At 44.5% G+C, this 20,413-nt stretch overlaps 1 protein-coding gene across 7 annotated transcripts in view; it reads left to right on the forward strand.

Moving 5' to 3' along the window:
- The first annotated feature begins 10,682 nt into the window (after positions 1 to 10,682).
- Positions 10,683 to 20,413, forward strand: part of ltbp3 (latent transforming growth factor beta binding protein 3) — a 118,969-nt gene continuing 109,238 nt past the window's right edge. For 6 of the 7 annotated variants that reach the window (XM_052044926.1, XM_052044931.1, XM_052044928.1 and 3 more), the window contains exons 1-2: positions 10,683 to 10,761; positions 11,127 to 11,410. In XM_052044926.1, the coding sequence (XP_051900886.1) occupies positions 11,170 to 11,410 (241 nt within the window). In that variant the 5' untranslated portion in view covers positions 10,683 to 10,761; positions 11,127 to 11,169. Of the gene's footprint in view, positions 10,762 to 11,069; positions 11,411 to 20,413 lie in introns of those variants that run through there. The other variant, XM_052044927.1, reaches the window with a different exon arrangement.

Here is a 20,413-nt window from a genome sequence, read left to right on the forward strand (position 1 = left end):
TGGCCACCAACCTTCCATTTACATTAATTCTAGACTAATCCCATTTTATTTTCCCCATGTTCTCATCAACTCCTCCCAGATTCTACCCCTCACCTACACACTGGTGGCAATTAACTGTGGCCAATTAATCTACCAACCTGCATGTCTTTGAGATGTGGGAGGAAACCAGAGTGCCCAAAGGAAACCCATGTGGTCACAGAGAACTTGCAAATGCCACACAGACAGCACCAGAGGTCAGGGTCAAACCTGAGTCTCTGGAGCCGAGAGACAGTGACTCCACCAGCTGTGCCAGTTTACTCTTTCCACAAAAATATATATTCCAAATTGGTACAATCAGAAGTGGTGCAGCTGGTAGAGCTGCTGGCTCATAGCACCAGCCGTTTGTGTGCTGGTGGGTGATGGAATTTGGGAGAGTTGATGGGAATATTGCAGAAAAATTAGAGATGAGATTTCTCTGTGATTGGCATCGACATGGCCTCCTCCTATGTCATAAGGAAATATGGGTGAGGGATGGACGGGAAATTGGAAATTCAGAAGTCTAGTAGGAGGGAGCTATTATAGAATCATAGAATTGTTACAGCACAGAAGGAAGTCATTTGGCCCATTGAATCAATGCCAGCCCTTTTTGTAAAGTAAGGAACAAAGCACGTTGACTGGTCAGAGTGCAGGGTCAGATTTATACAGGGTCATTCACCTCTGACCATGCATTTTGCTGACAGAATTGGTTTATTATTGTCACATATACAGAGATACAGTGGGAAAAACTTGACCATTCATACAGATCAATTCATTACAACAGTGCATTGAGGTAGTACAAGGTAAAACAATAACAATGCAGAATGAAATTTAACAGCCACTGAGAAAGTGCAGTGTAGGTAGACAATAAGGTGCAAGTTCATAATGAGGTAGATTGTGAGGTCAAGAGCCTATCTTATCCATTCAATAACAGCGGGATAGAGCTGTCCTTGAGCCTGGTGGTATGTGCTTTCAGGCTTTTGTATCATCTGTCCAATGGGAGAGGGGAGAAGAGAGAATGTCTGGGGTGGGTGGGGTCTTTGATCATACTGGCTGCTTTACCGAGGCAGCGAGAAGTCCCTGGAGGGGAGGCTGGTGTCCTTGATGTGTTCAGCTGTGTCTTCAACTCTCTGCAGTTTCTTGCAGTCCCGGGCAGAGCAGTTGCCATCCCAAGCCGTGATGTATCCAGATAGGATGCCTTATAAGCTGCATTGATAAATATCAGTAAGGGTCAATAGGCAATGGCGGAATTATTCTCTCTGTACACTTAGTTTGTTCCTCTCCCTGTGCTTAGGATGAGGGTGGAGAAGTAGGGACTGGATGAAATGCTTATCCTGTACTTGGCAGGATTGAACCAGGAAACTCGCTAAGTGCAGTGCCTTGACCCCAGCTCTCCTCAGTCTGCGAGACAGCATTCCTGAGAGTTGCAAACTTCAAGTGAAACTCGGGTTGAATTTGTGACCCTTAAGAAAAGAAAAGTCTGCAGTACTGATTAAAGAAATGCAAGGAGCCAACTTTCATAGCTTTGGAATTTGATTTTCACCCTTGGCTTTTGCTGAGATTCTAGCTTTTTTGAGCCAAGCCTCTTATCAGATTTCACATGAGCTGTGTCTAACACAAGTGAAGTAAAATAATAACCCCTGACCTAACTTTCTACTGACCCCCACTCCCCTACACCATCACCACCTCAAGCTGCACCTTACACAGGCAGTGGGAGGTCTCTAAATACAAGTAATTTGCTGACTCTTTTACTGTGGCTATCCCATTTCATTTCAGGATAAGGATCTCTCAACTTGAGCCTTCTCACAGAGTACTACTGCACAGAAACAGGCCCTTTGGCCCATATAGTCCATGCCGACCTGATCTTCTGCCTAGTCCCATCTGTCTGCACCCGGACTATATCCCTCCAAACCCCTCCCATCCATCAACCTATCCAAACTTCTCTTAAATGTTACAACTGAACCCGCGTATACCACTTCTGCTGACAGCTCATTCTCCCTCATCCAAATCTATCAGCTATTCCCTATTCTATCTCATTCCTCTATTCCCTTCTGCCTCACATACATGTCTGTCCCACCCTTACAAATTGGTTCCAACATCTCTTGTGGGAGCGACTTCCACATTCTCACCACTCTTTATGTAAAGAAGTTACCTCTGAATTCCCCATTGGATTTCTCAGTGACTCCATGGCATTAGTTATTCTCTTTGCCACATCCATACTCGAATTACAATCTCTTGTGGATTCTTTAAACTCTCTACCACACAAGGCTGTGCCTTCACAAGTACAAGCCATGAGCGTTGGAATTCCCTTTTTGCCTCGCTCTCCTCCCTTCAGAATTATTGGGCTGTCTGTCCTAATATATCCTTTAGCCCAGTGCCAGCTTTTGAAAGGTTGTCCTGACATGCACATTTGGATATTTGATGAGACCAATTTGCATTGATCCAGCAGCAGCATCCAAGATGTCCCAGTGGTTGCAGCTATCTTGAAAGAATCTTAAAAGGGTTACATGGGTGGAGGCTATTTGACCTGTTGACTCATATTAGCTGTATCTGAGTGTCTTCCAACTGGCCCCACTTCCCCGCTCTCTCCCAATATCCCTGCAATTTCTTTTAGACACTTTATCCTCTCATCCTGCTGCCTTTTCAATGCAACCATAAATTCTGCTTTCATTATTCCCAGACCATTCTAGATCCTGACCGTTTGTTGTGTAAAACAAAATATTCCCTTGTGTCACTTTTGGTTCTTCTGCCAATCACCTTCATTCATGTTCCTGAGTTCTTGACCCTTCTCCCAGGGAACTGGTTCTTTCTATCTACTCCATCTATACCCTTCTTGATTTTTTTAATACTGCCAGAGTCCCTCACAAGCTGAAACAATTTGTCCATGGAATCATTTTGGTAAAGCTCTTCTGAACCCTCTCTCCAGTCTTTACATCTCTACCATACAGTGGCATCCAGAACTGGGTACATTATTCCAGTTGTGGCCAAACCAGTATTTTATAAACTTTCATTATGACTTCCTTGTTGTTCCGCTGTATGCCTATATAAATAAAGCCTGGGATCCTGTACATTATAAATCATTTTCTCACCACTGTAGATGAACTAAGTACACATACCTCCAAATCTTGTACTCCTTTTTGAATTGTGACCTTTAGTTTATATTGATCATAGCAAAAGTCCTCAAAGCACCTGGGAGCAATATCAGTAAAACATCTTTGAGTCTAAGTCATAGAATGTTTCCATATATTCATATTTCCTTACAACATAGAATGAAACCATTCATCCTATTGAGTCTAAGCTGGATCTAAGAGCAATCCCATTCCTCCACTAATTTTCCATGTAACCTATTATAGAACATAGAACACTACAGCACAGTACAAACCCTTCGGCCCACAATGTTGTGCTGACATTTTATCCTGCTCTAAGATCTATCTAACCCTTCCCTCCCACATAGCCCCCCCCCCCCCCCATTTCTCTGATGTATCTGCCCCACAACCTTTGCTGGCAGTGCTTTCCACGCAACCACCACTCTCTGTGTAAAGAACTTACCCCTGATATCCCCCTCATATCTTCCTCCAATCACCTTAAAAATTCTGTTCCCTTGTGTTAGCCATTGTCGCCCTGGGAAAAAGTCTCTGACTGTCCATTGATCTACGCCTCTTATCATCTTGTACACCTCTATCATGTCACCTCTCATCCTCCTCTCCAAAGAGAAAAGCCCTAGCTTCACTCAACCTTTCCTCATAAGACATGCTCTCCAATCCAGGCAACATCCTGGTAAATCTCCTCTGCACTCTCTCTAAAGCTTCCACATCCTTCCTATAATGAAGCAACCAGAACTGGACGCAATACTCCAAGTGGGGTCTAAACAGAGTTCTATAGAACTGCAGCATCACCTTGCGGCTCTTGAACTCAATACCCCGACTAATGAAGGACAACACACCATACACCTTCTTAACAACCCTATCGACCTGCGTGGCAACCTTGAGAGATCTAGGACGTGGACCCCCAAGATCCTTCTGTTCCTCCACGCTGCTAAGAGTCCTGCCATTAACCTTGTATTCTGTCTGAATTCGATCTCCCGAAGTGTATCACTTCACATTTGACTGGATTGAACTCCATCTGCCACTTCTCAACCCAGGTCTGCATTCTGTCAATGTCCTGTTGTAATCTACAGCAACCTTCTACACTATCCACAACACTACCAACCTTTGTATCATCAGCAAACTTACTAACCCACCCTTCCACATCCTCATCCAAGTCATTTATAAAAATCACAAAGGTAGTGGGTAGTGACTATTTGGAATTCTCCCCACATTCCTATCAACTCCCTCCAGATTCTACCACTCACCTGTTCACCAGGGGCAATTTACAGGGCTAATAGAACCATAGAAACCACAGCACAGAAAACAGGCCATCTGGCCCTTCTAGTCTGTGCCAAAACATTATTCGGCTAGTCCCATTTACCTGCCCCCAGCCCATACCCCTCCAGACCTCTCTCATCTATGTATCTATCCAATTTACTCTTAAAAGTTAAGAGCGAGCCTGCATTTACCACATCAGATGGCAGCCCATTCCACACTCCCACCATTCTTTGAGTGAAGAAGTTCCCTTTAATGTTCCCCTTAAACCTTACCCCTTTCACCCTAAAGCCATGTCCTCTCGTACTTATCTCTCCTAATCTAGGTGGAAAGAGCCTACTTGCATTAACCCCGTCTATGCCCCTCATCATTTTATAAACCTCTATCATATCTCCCCTCATTCTTCTCTGCTCCAAGGAATAAAGTCCTAACATGCTCAATCTTTCCATATAATTCAACTCCTGAAGACCCGGCAACGTTCTTGTAGATCTCCTCTGCACTCTTTCAATCTTACTGACATCCTTCCTGTAGTTCGGCGACCAGAACTGCACACAATATTCTAGATTTGGTCTCACCAATGACTTGTACAACCTCACCAAAACATTCCAACTCCTATACTCAATACTTTGATTTATAAATGCCAGGATGCCAAAAGCCTTTTTTACAACCCTGTCTACCTGTGACTCTACTTTCAAGGAATTATGTATCTGAACCCCCAGATCCCTTTATTCCTCCGCACTCCTCAGTGCCCTACCATTTACTGTGTATGTCCTCCCTTGATTTGTCCTTCCAAAATGCAACACCTCACACTTGTCTGCATTAAATTCCATCTGCCATTTTCTGGACCATTTTTCCATTTGGCCCAGATACCTCTGCAAGCTTTGAAAGCCTTCCTCGCTGTCCACTACACCTCCAATCTTAGTGTCATCCGCAAACTTACTAATCCCATTTACCACATTATCGTCTAGATCATCGATATATACAACAAACAACAATGGCTCCAACACAGATCCCTGAGGCACACCACTAGTCACAGGCCTCCAATCTGAGAAACAACCATCCACAACCACTCTCTGTCTTCTCCCACAGCCAATTTCGAATCCAGTTTACAACCTTTCCATGGATACCCATTGACTGAACCTTCAGAACTAATCTCCCATGTGGGACCTTATCAAAGGCCTCACTGAAGTCCATGTAGACAACATCCACAGCCTTACCTTCATCTACTTTCATAGTGACCTCCTCAAAAAAAACTCCACAAGATTCGTTAAACACGTTCTACCACGCACAAAGCCATGCTAACTATCCTTAATCAACCCTTGGCTGTCCAAATACTTATATGTCCTATCTCTCACAACACCTTCCAATAATTTACCCACTACTGATGTCAGGCTCACTGGCCTGTAATTACCTGGTTTACTCTTCAAGCCTTTCTTAAACAATGGAATAACATGAGCTACCCTCCAGTCCTCTGGCACCGCACCCGTGGCTAAGGACATTTTAAATATATCTTCCAGGGCCCCTGCAATTTCTACACTAGTCTCTCTCAAGGTCCGAGGAAATATCTTGTCAGGCCCTGGGGATTTATCTACCTTTATTCGCTGTAAAGCATCAAGTACCTCCTCCTTTTTAATCTCTATATCTCTATATAATCTACCAACCCTGCGTGTCTTTGGGATATGGGAGGAAACCAGAGCACCCAGGGGAAACCCACACAGGGAAAACCTGCAAACTCCACCCAGACAGCATCAGAGGTCGAGATTGAACCCAAGTCACTGGTACTGTGAGGCAGCAGTTGTACTAACGGTGCCACTGTGCAGTCCTTCAGCCTGTCCCCATTCAATAAGATCCAATATCTCCTCCACTTCCTTCCCTGTATCCCCCAGTTCCCTTAATACCCAAAAATATATCAATCACATTCCTGAATAGCTCCTAGCAGTCTTCAGGGTCAAGAATCACTTGCTTCCACTCTGATATTGAGGATTCTGAGGCAGCCGATGAAGTTGACACGGGAATCGTACGTTTTTCCACAGATAGGGTGGAGCATGGTGGATAGTTTGTGAGATGGTGCACTACTTCTGCTGCTTTCATGGGGTTTCTGAGTGCTCTCAATGCATGGATAGTACCATTCTGAATGCTTCATCTCCACTCTGAACACTCATTGGCCAGGGATTCCCAGGAGTCAGTGGCAATGTGACAATTTTTCAGGGAAGCTTTGAGCACATCTTTAAGTTTTTCCTAGTAATCTTTTCCCATATACTCAACAAACCAAAGTCTGGCTATAGTTCACAACCCTCCAAGTGAAGAAATCTTTCTTCCCATCAGTCTGAAATAATGCAATTATTATAGGGGCTTGGTGAAACCGGCCCTAAAATATTGTCCACAAGTCTGGTCTCCCAACCTATCAAAGGATATGTATGATATAGGAAGTGCAGTCAAGGGTCACCACATGGATTTCTGAGATGGGTGCATTTGTCCAATGAGGAGACAGAAAGCAGACTGGGTCTGTGCTCTCTGGAGTTCAGAAGAATGAAGACTGATCTCACTGAAACACACAAAATTCTAAGGGGCTTGAAGCCAAGATAATGTTTCCCCTGGCTGTGTGCCTAGAACCAGGGTTCACACACTCAAAGCAAAGGGTCAGTTATTTAAGATAAGAAATTTCTTCATCCAGAGGGTAGTGACTATTTGGAATTCTCTAACCAGAGGGCAGTGGAGGCTCAGTCTTTGGTATATTCAAGGCAGAGGACAATAGATTTTTCCATATTAAAGGGTATGGAGTTAGTATAGTAAAGTGGTGCAGAGGTAAAAGATCAGTCACAATTGGCCAAATGGCCTACTCCTGCTTCTATTTCTTGTTTTCTTGTTCTTATATAAAATGATCAACCCTTTCCTGAGCCTCTGTCCCCTGAGGAAATATCAGTCACCCAGTCAATTCCCGTCAGCATCCGGCAAGTCTCAATGAGGTTCTTCTAAACTCTACTGAGTAAAGGCTGTCTCAACCTCTCTTCATTAAACAATTCCTTCATCCCAGGAATCAACAAAGTGAATCTCTGCTGCACTGACTCCAAGGTAAGGATATCCATCTTTATGTATGGAGCCCAATGTTGCATACAGTTGATCTCACCAAAGCTCCATACAATGACATGCAATGGACGTTGTTGCTCGGCTTCACACACAGAGAGGGAAGTGTGACCTTTTATGGGGCAGAACTGAGGAAAATGGCTTCACTCCACGAAGATTAATTCGAGGAATCTCTACTCCTCCACTATGGAGTGTCAGGTCACGAGAGAGAATCTTGCCTGAATAGACCTGAACGTTGTCAGTCTTCATTGAAGCAGTGTACTGCGTGAGAGGTTTTGTTTAAGTGGAAGTTGACATGGTTCTCCTGCTCTGTAAGGTGATGCAGATGTTTCTTTGCATCCTTTTCCAGAGTGGAAAGAGTACACATTTTCGGAATTTTTTTGCAAGTTGCAAGATATTTTTGAAACCAAAATCGGGCATGCTTCAGAGAGGAGTTATAGCTCACTGAACCCACCATAGTGCAGAGTATATACACAGCGAAGACTCCATGTTACCAACATGCCTCTGACTTGCAAACTGTTTCCCTCCTGCCTATGTTGAGAGAGCACACCAAAATTGAAGTCCATAACATGCCACAACTGGGTTGATCATGAATCTATAGGACTCGCTTTCCCACTGCGTTGGAGTTATACTGCACGTTGTGTGTCCCCCTTTGTCTACCACAAAAACCTCTCAGTGCTGCATTCTTTAGGGTCAAATTATTGTTTAATTCTTGCAAATTTTCTGTCAGACAAGGTGGTGTGCAAGAGTATTACCTCCTGGAACCAGAAGGGGCGATGAGGAAGCAGTGAGTTGCTGTGATCTGGAAGGCTCTGCCTGAAAAGGTGGTGGAAGCAGATTTAACAGAAACTTCCAGAAGGAATTGGAGAAATACTCAAGGGGAAAAAGAGGTAGACAAAACAATGGGACATATATTTAGGAAAAAGGGGGGGACCTTTTTCACCCAGAGAATGGTGAGTACCTGGAATGCTCTATGCAAGAGAGTGGTTGAAGCTGTGTTGCTGACAGCATTTAAGAAGTCTCTAGATGTGCACTTGAATCACTTAGACACAGATGAATTCGGTGCTTCAAGTGTGGCCTCCTCTACATTGGTGAGACCAAACGCAGACTAGGCGACCATTTCGCAGAACACCTGCGCTCTGTCCATAACAGTGACCTGCATCTTCCCATTGCCAGTCACTTCAACTCCCCCTCCCACACTATCACTGATATGTCAGTCTTTGGTCTCCTCCACTGCCAGGAGAATTCCAAGCATCTCATTTTCATTCTTGGAACCTTGCAGCCTAATGGCATGAATATTGAATTCTCCCACTTTAGGTAATCCCCACCCCCCACCATGCATATTCTCTTCTTCCCTTTCTTAGCCTCTTTTTTTTCTCTCTTACCTTTGACCCATCCCTCGGTGCATCCGCTCTCCCCGCCTCCCCCGCACCTGCCTATCACTATCTCTTACCTGCATCTACCTATCAGCACCTTGTGCCTACCCCACCTCTCCTCTTTTGTCTACTTATCACTGCTCTGCTTTTCCCTCCCATATATTGGGCTTCCCCTTTTCCTATCTTCAGTCCTGAAGAAGTGTCCTGACCCAAAATTTTGACCACCTGCTTTTCTCCACGGATGCTCTCTGGCCTGCTGAGTTCCTCCAGCATCATCGTGTTTTTCATCTAGATTCCAGCATCTGCAGTCCTTTGTTTCTCTGGACATAGAAGGGTATGGGCCAAGTGCTGAGAGATGGGATTCATGTGGATAGGTGCCCACTGGTCAACATGGATGTGCTGGGCTGAATGGCCTGTTTCCATGCTGTACATCTCTAATACTCTATAAAAAGGCTTTGGGAAGGAGTGGAATTTATGGTGAGCTCTCCCAAAGAGCTGATGCAGGTTCAGTGGGCCAAATGACTCTCTGTGCTGTTTTATTTGAAGATTCTAGGAGCAACTGATGTTTTTTACGGCGGTGCTTACAAGTGGTTGTAAAAGGTCTTGTTGCACCTTTAATCTAATCCTTCCAGACCCCTCTGCCACAATCCCTGCCAACCCATACCAACAAGAAATTCCCACCTGTAGAAAAAACATCCCTCATATTGTGATGTTTGACAATAGAATTTATTGTCAAACATCACTCTCACTACCCCATTTACTTACTGAAGATCTTACGAAATGCACTGCTTAAGATACTCTGACAGTACCCACACCCATGACCTATGCCACCAAGAAGAACAAGGGCAGCAGGCATAGGAGAACACCACCACCTGCAGCTTCAAGTCAACACTGGAAGTATCTTCATCAGAGGAGTGAATTATTAAGCTGGAAAGAGTGCAGAGGAGATTTATAAGGATATTGCCAGGACTCGAGTTATAGAGAGAGGTTGAGCAGGCTGGGACTTTATTCATTGGAGTCTAGGAGAATCTTATAGAGGTGTATAAAATCAGGAGGGGCATAGATAGGGTGAATGCACAAATCTTTTCCCCAGGGTTAGGAAATCAAGAATTAGAGGATAGAGGTTTAGGCTGAGAGGGGAGAGATTTAATAGGAACATATGAGGGGTGGTCTGTAGATGGAATCAGGTGCCAGAGGAATTGGTTGAGGCAGGTACAGTAACAACATTTAACAGACACTTGGAGAGGCAAATAGGAAAGGTTTAGAGGGATATGGGCCAAGTGTGGGCAAATAGGACTAGCTTAGATGAGAATCTTGGTTGGCATGGACAAATTGGGCCAAAGAGCCTTTATGACTCTATGAGTGCAGAGGTTCAAGAAGGTGGCTCACCACCACATTTTCAAGGGCAGTTAGGGGTGGGTAACAAATGCTGGCCTTGCCAGCTGCACAGTCTTTTGTAAAAATGAATATCTTAAAAAATGTACCAATTTCTGTCAACTTATTGGTATATTTGCAAATCCATATGTAAACATGTCACATTGTAGTTGCACACTCTTGCCACTAGTGGCACCGCAGTACCGCCACTGTTGCAACTTATAGAGGCAATTTAACCATTATAAAGTAACTTACAACAAACTCTTCTGTATTAGAAAGCTTGTTCAAAGCTTTGTGGATACAGATGCACTAGGTCCAAAACTAAACAAAGCAGGTTGTTTCTTCTACAAGAGAGAAAAAATGCAAATCAGTGCAGAAAGCAGGGATTTTTATTATGCAGTGATTACCCTCCCCCCCCAGTTTTACCAGGGATCAGAGGGGCGTTTCGTTTGCTACAGGAGTGCAGAGGGATCTGGGCAGTCAGAGGGAAGGATGCCTAAGCGTGGCATGGTGTTGCACACTGTGATCAGTGCAGGCGAGATCTGACCTGAGTAAGGGACTGACATGTACAGCTGACTTATTGTGTTTACAGACTCCCAGTAACACAGCAAGCAGTCACTTCGAGTCTCTCCTTGGAGTTTTGCCAACAATCCAGATCACGCCTAGGGATCGCCTACAAGGCTCCCTCTCTCTTTAAAAAAAGATTTTGTTTTCCTTGCCAACCAAAGAAGAATTAAATCCTCCTCCACCGCCCCATCCCCTTCCAGTTCGTGTTCTACCCAGTTGTGTTCTTTAGACAGAGTATTTTCTTTCCTGTTTGTAGGGCACACCCCCCCCCCCCCCCCCCCCCACTCCCTCCCCTCCTGCTCAATGTGGATTTGGAACTTGTCTCACTGTTTGCATTCTCTTGCAGCAGTTCTGTCACGGCATAGAGAGAGGAGCAGAGGCCTCTTGGGCTGATGGATTACAAGGCTCTGAGCTTGTTGGTCTGCCTGGGCTTTCTGTGGCTGCCCGCGGCTTCGACGCAAGGCAAAGAGCCCTCGCAGGGGCGATTCAAGGTGGTCTTCACTCCGACCATCTGCAAGAGGACTTGCATGAAGGGTCACTGCCAGGACAGCTGCAAGCGGGGTAACACCACCACGCTGATCAGCGAGAATGGACATGCGGCAGACACTCTCACCGGCTCCGGCTTCCGAGTAGGTGAGTTCAGCCGCCCTTACGTTAACCATCGTTGCTCGGAGGTGCACCTTTCGGTTGAATAACTTGCGCAGAACGCGCACACACAATGTGCCGGAACAATCATTGCCATATATTGTGTGTGAGAGAGAGAGGCAGCACCTGGCTATAAACAATATTTATATTTTGTTTAAAGAGAAGTTTAATTGGAATGAAAGATTGTGGCAGGTGAGGAAAGTGGGGCATTGAAATGATTGGTCGCTGTATTGTTGGCAAAAAAAAGGGATGGAATCAGTTTGCAATTGTCTGCATCTTTTCAACTGTTTAAATGGGGCCATTCGGTCTCCCGGGTCTGTGCTAGTTCTTTGGAACAACTGTCCCATTTATTCCCAGTCTGTTTCTTTCGTTGTTATATTAAGGCTGGGTGCTTTATTCCCGGTCATTAAGGGGGGAGGAGAGGTGTGGAAATCAGCCATTTCCCTCACTCATTGGTATCCCCGTTGGGAGGGCTTGTGGATGATGATGTGCTCTGTGGTGGAACAGCCTGAAGACCTAGGCTCCCAAGTGAAGGAAGCAGTTAAGAGTTTTAACAGCCATAGGACAAGAGCAAGTGTGTGTGTGTGCCTGTGTGTGATTGTGTATGTGAGTGTGCCTGTGCATGTGAATGATTGTGTGTGCCTGTGCATATGAGTGTGAGTTTGTGTGCGCGAGTGTGCACGTGTGTGTGCGCGAGTGTGCACGTGTGTGCACGTGTGTGCACGAGTGAGTTTGCGTGAGTGTGCATGTGAGAGTTTGCGTGAGTGTGCCTGTGCATGTGAGCTTGTGTATGAGTGTGTATGTGTGTGAGCATGTGTGTGAGTGTGTGTACGTGCCTGTGTGTGTTGAGGGTGGGGGGTAGAGTGGAAACCCCTCAGCCGTGTCTTCTTGCCTCTTGTGGATCCATGATTTCCATCACTCTACCACTGAAAGACATAAGTTCTGGAATCCCTTCTGTAAACTTGCACGCCTTTCTCCCCACTTCTTAATACTTAATCTTTGAGTGCTCTTTGTCATCTTGGTTTCCATTTTACTGCAATAACTCCTGTCAAGTGCCTCTGAATGTCTTGCTTAGGATACAGCTACATTAATCTGCATTGTTATTTATCCTTGTGGAGCAAGAACAATCCATTAGTTTGCACAGTACATGAAAGGTTAATTACTGATCTTTATCTCAATGCCTGACCTATCTCTGTGCCTGTTATAGTGAGGCCTGTAAATTTTCTTTGTTGGGCTTGCCTTTGGGTCAGTGAGAGATCAGAGGTAATCTGCGATAAGGAGAGATGCAGTTGATATTCCTTTACCCACTGGAGTCCAGACCCTATTTGGGGGGTGGAATTTTTGTCCTCTCAGACACTCCCCGTGCAGGGTTAGATGCTAAGCTACTAAGTAAAGATCTGTCTTATGCCCCATTATATGCGTCCAGGGTATAACTTAGATACAGAGTAAAGCTCCCTCAACACAGTCAAATCAAACACTCCGAGGGAGAAACAGCATGGGTTATATACAGAGCAAACTCCCTCTATACTGCCCCATTTCACACTCCCAGGGCAGGGTCAGCAAGGTTTGGATACAGAATAAAGCTCCCTTTAGACTGCCCCGTATCAAACCCCCAGGCCAGGGCTAGTATTTCTTAGATACGGAGTAAAGCTCCCTCTGCACTGTCCTATCAGACACTCACAGGGCAGGCATAGTGCAGGTTAGATACAGAGTAAAAAGTCCTCTGTACTGTCCCATCAAGCACTCGCAGAGAGGGAGAGCAAGGGGTTAATAGAGAGTAAAACACCCTCTGCACATCAAACTCTCCCAGGGTAAGAACAGCTCAGATTACATACAGACTAAAGCTCCCTCTGCACAAAGAAAAAAAATGATTTAGATAGAAATTAAAGCTCCCTCTGCACTGTCCAGTCACACACACCCAGGGCAGAGTCAGCATGGGCTAGATACAGAGTAATATTGATCGAAAGTTAGAATGTCCTGTCCAGTTTAGGAAAGATATCTCAAGCACATAGAGAGGATGTTGAATAAATTTACCGGGATGGTACCAGGAAGACAATGCCAAGAAAAAAAGGATAGGGACACAGAGTCAAGTGCTTTTTCTCCCCTTGGAGTGTTTGATTTGACTGTGTTGAGGGAGCTTTACTCTGTATCTAAGCCATGCCCTGGATGCATATAATGGGGCATAAGACAGAGCTTTACTTAGTAGCTTAGCATCTAACCCTGCACAGGGAGTGTCTGAGAGGATACTGGAAGAGTTCAGCCTTGTGAGCAGCAAATTGAGTAAAGCTATTTCCATTAGCCACTGCCTCAAGAATGTAAATTTAAAATGACCATCCCAAGAACAGGGGGTAAAATTGGAAGAATTTTGTTTTTTTTTTGAGAGCATGAAATCCACATTCCCTCCCTTCTTCACCTAGCCCCACCAGAAGCAACACGAGAAGCAGAATTTGTAACAGGGCTCATTGGAAATGGACAAATATTTGAAATGGAAGAGCTTCAAAGAGTAGTGAAGAGGGCAGGGGACCATGTTGATTGCTCTTTCCAAGAACCAGGGTTGAAAAAATGAACCAAATTGCCTACTGTGCAATTTTGCCATACCCCGATTATAAAACTCTGCCACGTCCTAAGACTGTGGTAAAAAATTGCGTTCTATTTTAATAAGCATACTTCTTTGCTGTTTGGTTAATATATTTGAAATTCCCATTCAGCCCACTTATATCGGGAGTGTCCGCACTGGTACTGCACAGATAGAACCACAGAGACTGAGACAGGCATTTCCCCAGTCTGATTTAGTCTCATTGCACTTCAGAAGAATTAAGTGATTTCAGTGACACGTCCAGGATACCAAGAGGGGCTGATACTGTAGGCGCTGAGAGGTTGTTTGTTCAGGCTAGAGTATCTAGGACCAAGGGTACAGTCTCAGGATGAGGGTTCACAAATTTTGGCTAAGATGAGAAAAGATTTCTTTAGAGGGTTATCAATGTTTGGAATTCTGAGGATACTAAGGATGGCAGATTTTTATACACTTAAGGGATTGCTATTCTGCTTGGAGGCAGGACAGTGCAATGTACTGTCAGGAGGGCAGTTTTGAGGGGCTGCTGGAGCGGCCAATCTGAGCATTAACCAAATAGATCTGTATTTGGATGGAGTGGTTGTGATGGGCTGAATGGTCTTGTTTCTTTCAATCATTCAGTAATACAAGTATATAACCAACTGGGTCAAATCATCATTGAAGAGGAAGGCGGGTAGACTTTAGATGGATACACCAATACATTTTTAGTTATTAAGGGAGTTGAGGAATCATGGAGTTATATAGCACAGAAACAGGACCTCCAGTTCATCCGACACTAATTCCATTTTATTCTCTGCACATTCCCAGTAACTCTCCCCTAGATTCTACCACTCACCTACACCAGGGGCAGGTTACCTTGGCCAATTAACCTGCCATCCCACACACCTTTGGTACATGGGAGGAAACCGGAGCACCTGAAAGAAACCCACACGGTCACGGACATGTAAACTCCAAACGGACAGCACCAGAGGTTGGGATTGAGCTGGGGTCACTCACTTTGTGAGACAGCAGCTCTGCAAGCTGGTCTGTGATCTGGGAGTGTAAATTTAGGGCTGAATAGCAGTGCTGACCAGCCGTGATTCCATTGAAGGGGGTGAATGGCCTACTCCTACTACTGTTTCATAAGGCAAAAGTGAGCTATCCACTCATACCTTCCACACCCTTTCCATGGCCTGTTCAGGCAGGTACCCAGAGAAGTGCTGGCTGGAGACTAACATCTTGCTTGTGTCTGGCAGAAATAAGCCCAGAAATAACAGAAGAGCATCCACTCCATTGCTGGAGACACTAGTGTCCTACTTGCATCCTCCCAAGGTTGATTTCTGTTTGAGTCATAGAGTCAAACAGCACAGAAACAGGCCCTTCGGCCCATCAAGTCCATGCCATCCATTTTACCCATCCACACTAATCCTATGTATCTGCATTGTCTATAGCCTTCTATACCTTGGCGATTCAAGTACTTGTCTAGATGCCGTGAGAGATCTGCCTCATCACCTCTTTAGGCAGTGCATTCCAGACCCCAACCACCCCCCGTGTAAAAGAATTCCTTCTTGGATCCCCTCTAAACCTCCTACCTCTCACCTTAAGCCTATGCCCTCTTGTCTTAGATACCCCCACTATGGGAAAGAGAATTTTACAACTTACTATCTTTCTATTAGCGCAGACAGACCCAGAGACCCTATAGGCTAACTCCACTTGAAGCTTTACAACTGTTTAAAAATCCCAAAAGCCCAGAGTTAACAGAACCTGAGAAGCACACAGGAGCATCCATTCCCAGTGTTCATATTCTTCATCTTAACCACACAAAAGAAACTTTGAATAGCTCTAGTCTTTAAATTAAAATTGCACATGACGTTGAGCTTAAGCTCTGAGTCAACTTGTTTTAAATATAGTTTGGAGAATCAGTGATTGAATTCTGAATCCACATTGGTCCCACCCAGGTCTTAACCATCAGAGTCCTAGAGTCACATAGATTGGTGAATTTTGACACTGTAATTATGTGGATAAATCTGATTGCATTTTGTATGGGGAGCTTACAGAAATCAGGCAACCTGTTAATGAGGAATGAAAAAATTGGGTTGGTCCGGTGTCTACACTCTCTCTTGGTGCCATGAGACCTTCAACTTCCTCACTTCCCCAGATGAAAGGTGGTGCCTCGGACAGAGCAGAGTTCCCTTCTATACAGTGTTAGATTGTCCATTTAGATTCAGGAAGGTTGAGCTTTCTGGGATTTTGGACTAAGACTAAGTTAGCCTGTGAAATGTGTCTTTTAAAAAGTAACATTAGTGCTTGGATATTTGAGGAGGGAAGGAGGGAGAGTGGGAGAGATGGAGAAAGCATAGGAGTTCAGAAACATGCTGTGAAGTGCCTCCCACTGGCTGGAGACAGTAATAATAACTAGATTATTGCAGGGAGCTATTTACATATGAATTTCAATTTTGGTGGAAAGTACCTTCATAGGTCCTGATGATAAGACACTGGCCTGGAATGGTGCATATACACACAAGAGGATTTCAATGCAATGAACGGGTTGATTATCCAACACTGACGTGCTCTAGTAACTGGCATTTTGGTGGTAGCAGCCAGTGCGACACCTGGGCACTACTGAGAGAGTGGCTCAGCAGACAGAGTTCTGCCTCACAACTCCAGGGTCCCAGGTTTGATCCTGGTTTTCCCTCTGTGGAGTCTGGATGTCCTTCCTGTGAGCCCCTGTGTTTTCCCCAGTTGCTCCAGTTCCCTCCCACGTGTTTCTCGGTCAGTTAATTGGCTACCGTAAATTGCCCCAGTGTAGGTAGGCAACAGGAGAATCAGGGGCAGTTGATGGGCATGTGAGAGAGAATAGATTACAGGGAAATAAGTGGGGTAATGAGACTGACAGGAATGTGCTGAGGACTAGCATAGACTGGATGGGCTGATTGACCTCCTTTGGTGCCATAAGAAAATATTGTCATCAGGAATGTCATACAGTGGGTACATGGAGGCTGATGTGCACATTCATAGAGCATAGAACAGTACAGCACAGGAAAAGGCCCTTTGGCTCACAAGGTCTCTGTTGACCATGATGCCAATTTAAACTACACATCTGTCTGCATGTAGTCCATATCCCTCAATTCCCTGCCTGCTCATGTGTCTGTCTAAAGGCCTCTTAAACGTTGCTATTGTATCAGCTTCCACCGCTTCCCCAAAGAATCATTGGGATCTATATCCCAGGAAAGGACAAAAGAGAAAGCTTGAATTTTAATGAAGCTAAAAATGCCCATTAGTCTGTTATAATGAAATGCAACTGAATGATTTGGCTCACAACCAGAGTATTTGGTTCTGGGAAAGCTGCCTTTAGCCTTGGGGCCTTTCTCAAGCCCTCAAAATATAAAATTTCATTCTCATTGTCCTCATCAGGATAAATAGTATAATTATATATTCTTGAATTCGTTTTATTGTTCTGTTTTCCTGCCTCAGGCTCCGTACCTTTCCTCTGCCAGATTTCAGTCAATCATCACCAGTTCAGGTGGGAATGGATTGAACCATGGAATGGATTTGTCTTTTATTGATCCATTTACAGGATGTGGCTGATGCTTCAAGGCCAGTATTTATCACCCATCCCTCATTACCCCTTGAGAAGGTGGAGGCGAGCTGCCTTTTTGAACTGCAGTCCATGTGGCGAGCCAGCCTCCCCTCCATTGACTGTCTACACTTCCCGCTGCCTCAGGAAATCAGGCAACATGATCAAGGACCCCTCCTACCCCGGTCATTCTCTCTTCTCCCCTCTCCCATCAGAAGATACAAAAGTTTGTAAGCACATACCACCAGACTCGAGGGCAGCTTCTATCCCACTGTTATCAAAACTTAAACGGACCACTCATATGCTAAAGATGAATTCTTGATCTCCCAATCCACCTCATAGTGGCCCTTGCATTTTAGTTGTTTACCTGCACTGCACTTTCTCTGTAGCTGCTACACTATATTCTGCATTCTGTTTTTCTTTTTGCTACCTCGAAGTTCTTATGTATGGCAAACAAAAGTTTTTCACTGTATCTCAGTACATGTGACAATAATAAACCTATTCTAATTCCAAGTTACTCCTGGTGCTGCTGGGGAGGGAGTCCAGGATTTATTCCAGCAACAATGAAGAACCAGTGATAGAGCTTTAAATCAGGGTGGTATGTGATTTGGAGGGGAACCTTACAGCAGCCTAGGTGAGTAACTGTACTGCACTTGATAGATGGTACACACTATAGCTAAGGTGTGACGGTGGTGGAGAGAACAAATCTGGAAACATTCAGCACAGACATGTAGTAGAGATGAATTGAAGAGTTGCATTTATAGATGCCTTTCACGCCCTTCCAGGATGCCATGAGGACAGCACAGTGGTGCAGCAGATAGTGTTGTCACACACCTACAATGACCTAGGTTCGATCCTGACATCTGGTCCCTTCCTCCTGTGACCACGTGGGTTTCCCCGGGTGCTCCAATTTTCTCCCACATCCCATAGATGTGTTGGTACATTAATTGACCACTGTAAATTACCCTTAGTGTAGGTGGGTGGACTGTGAATTGGGGGAATTGATAGGTATGTGAAAGGGAATAGGTTACAGGGAAATAAGTGAAGGAATGGGAGCGATGGGATTGCTCTGAGAACCACATAGACTTGTTGGGCCAAATAGACACCTCCTTTATCTTAAGGAAATATATATTAGATCATTCTTGAAGTATAGCCATCATTGTGATGGAAGAAACACATCACCCAATTCGCCCTGAGCAAGTTTCCACAAACAGCAATGTGATAATGACCAGATGATCTGTATTCTGGTGATGTGGATTGACTGGTAAATATTGGCCCCAGGACATTGGCAAGGACTTCTCCACTAATAACAGGATCTTTACATGCTCCTGAGAGAACAGAGGGGGCTTCGGTTTAATGACTTGTCCAAAAGATGGCACCTCCAATGGTTCAGTGCTGCCTCATCAGTGCACTGGGAGTGACAGCCTAGGTTTTTGTGCTCATGTCTCCAGACGGGGATGAATCTACAACTTTCCAACTGATCGTAGGTATTACCAACCAAGTCACAGCCATAATCTTCCTCATAGGTGTTGGTTGCTGACAACTATAATCAGGGACAGAATCTAGAAACAATAATCAGGAACAGAAATACCAGCCACTTGGGCAAGTGTGAATTAATTTGAGAAAGTCTGCATAGATTCTTGTTAAATGCAGACCTTGTCGAACTAATGTTAGAGTTTTTTTTAATGAAGTAACAGAGAGGGTCAATGAGGGAAATGTGGTTGATGTGGTATTTATGGACCTTCAAGAGGCATTTGATAAAGTGCCACATTATAGATTTGTTATCCAGATTGAATCCCGTAGAATTAAACTCTTTCTGAAGCAGCATGGATAGAAAATTGGCCAAGAGACAGCAAACAGAGAGTAGAAGTGAAAGGTTGTGTTTAGGAATGGGGGGGGGGGGGGGGGGAAGGGTACACTGGAGTTCCCCAGTGGTTAGGAATTAGGCCTTTGCTTTCATAATATCTTCAATTGATTGGAAGTAGCATAGCAGTTTGATAAGTGGTTAAGAAAGCAAACAGGGTCTAAGCTTCATAAATTGAGGTTTTCTCTCACGCCCTTGCACCGTCTCTCAATCTCTCTCACTCTACCTCTGTCTCATTCACACTCTCACTTTCTCAGCCACCCTCACTCTCATACGCTTTCTCCGACTCAATCTTTCTGTTTTTGTCTCAACTTTGCAGTCTTTCTTGCCATCTATCTCATTCTCTCTCTCTCAATTTCTCTCACACACATTTCTTCTCTCTCACTCAATTTCTCTCTGTTTTTTCTCGCCATCTTGGTCACTGTCTCTCACTCTCTTTTTCTCTGTCACTCTTTCTTTGTCTCTCTACCTGTCTCTATCTCCCTCTCACTCATCACACTGCCTCACTCTCACAGATTTTCTCTCATTTTCTCTCTCTTGTCTCACTCTCACTCATTCTCACATTATTTCTTTCTAATTCTCTTTGTCTAACTTTCTGTCTTTCTTAATCTCTCTCACACATTTATCTCTGTTTCTATGTCTCCGACTCTCTCCTAATCATGTTTTCTCTCTCTCATTCTTTCTTGTATTTGTCTCTATCTCTATTGCGCTCTTTAACTCTCCTTCTCACATTCTCATTCTTCCCACTGTCTCTCTGTCTCACTCTCTGCCTTTCACATTTTCTCTCACTGTTCCTTTGTCTCTCTTTAGTCACTCTTTCTCACTTTCTCTCTTACTTACTCAGTCTGTTTCACTCACTCTCATGCTCATTCTTTCTCTTTTCTTTCTTTCTCAATTGCTCCCACTCACTTTCTTTATCTCTCTTAGTCTATCTTTTTCTCTATCTGTCCTGCTTTCTATCCCACTCTCTTTCTCTCTCATCTCTCACCCGTATCGTGT

The sequence above is a fragment of the Pristis pectinata genome, chromosome 38, assembly GCF_009764475.1.
Source record: "Pristis pectinata isolate sPriPec2 chromosome 38, sPriPec2.1.pri, whole genome shotgun sequence".
NCBI lineage: Eukaryota > Metazoa > Chordata > Chondrichthyes > Rhinopristiformes > Pristidae > Pristis > Pristis pectinata.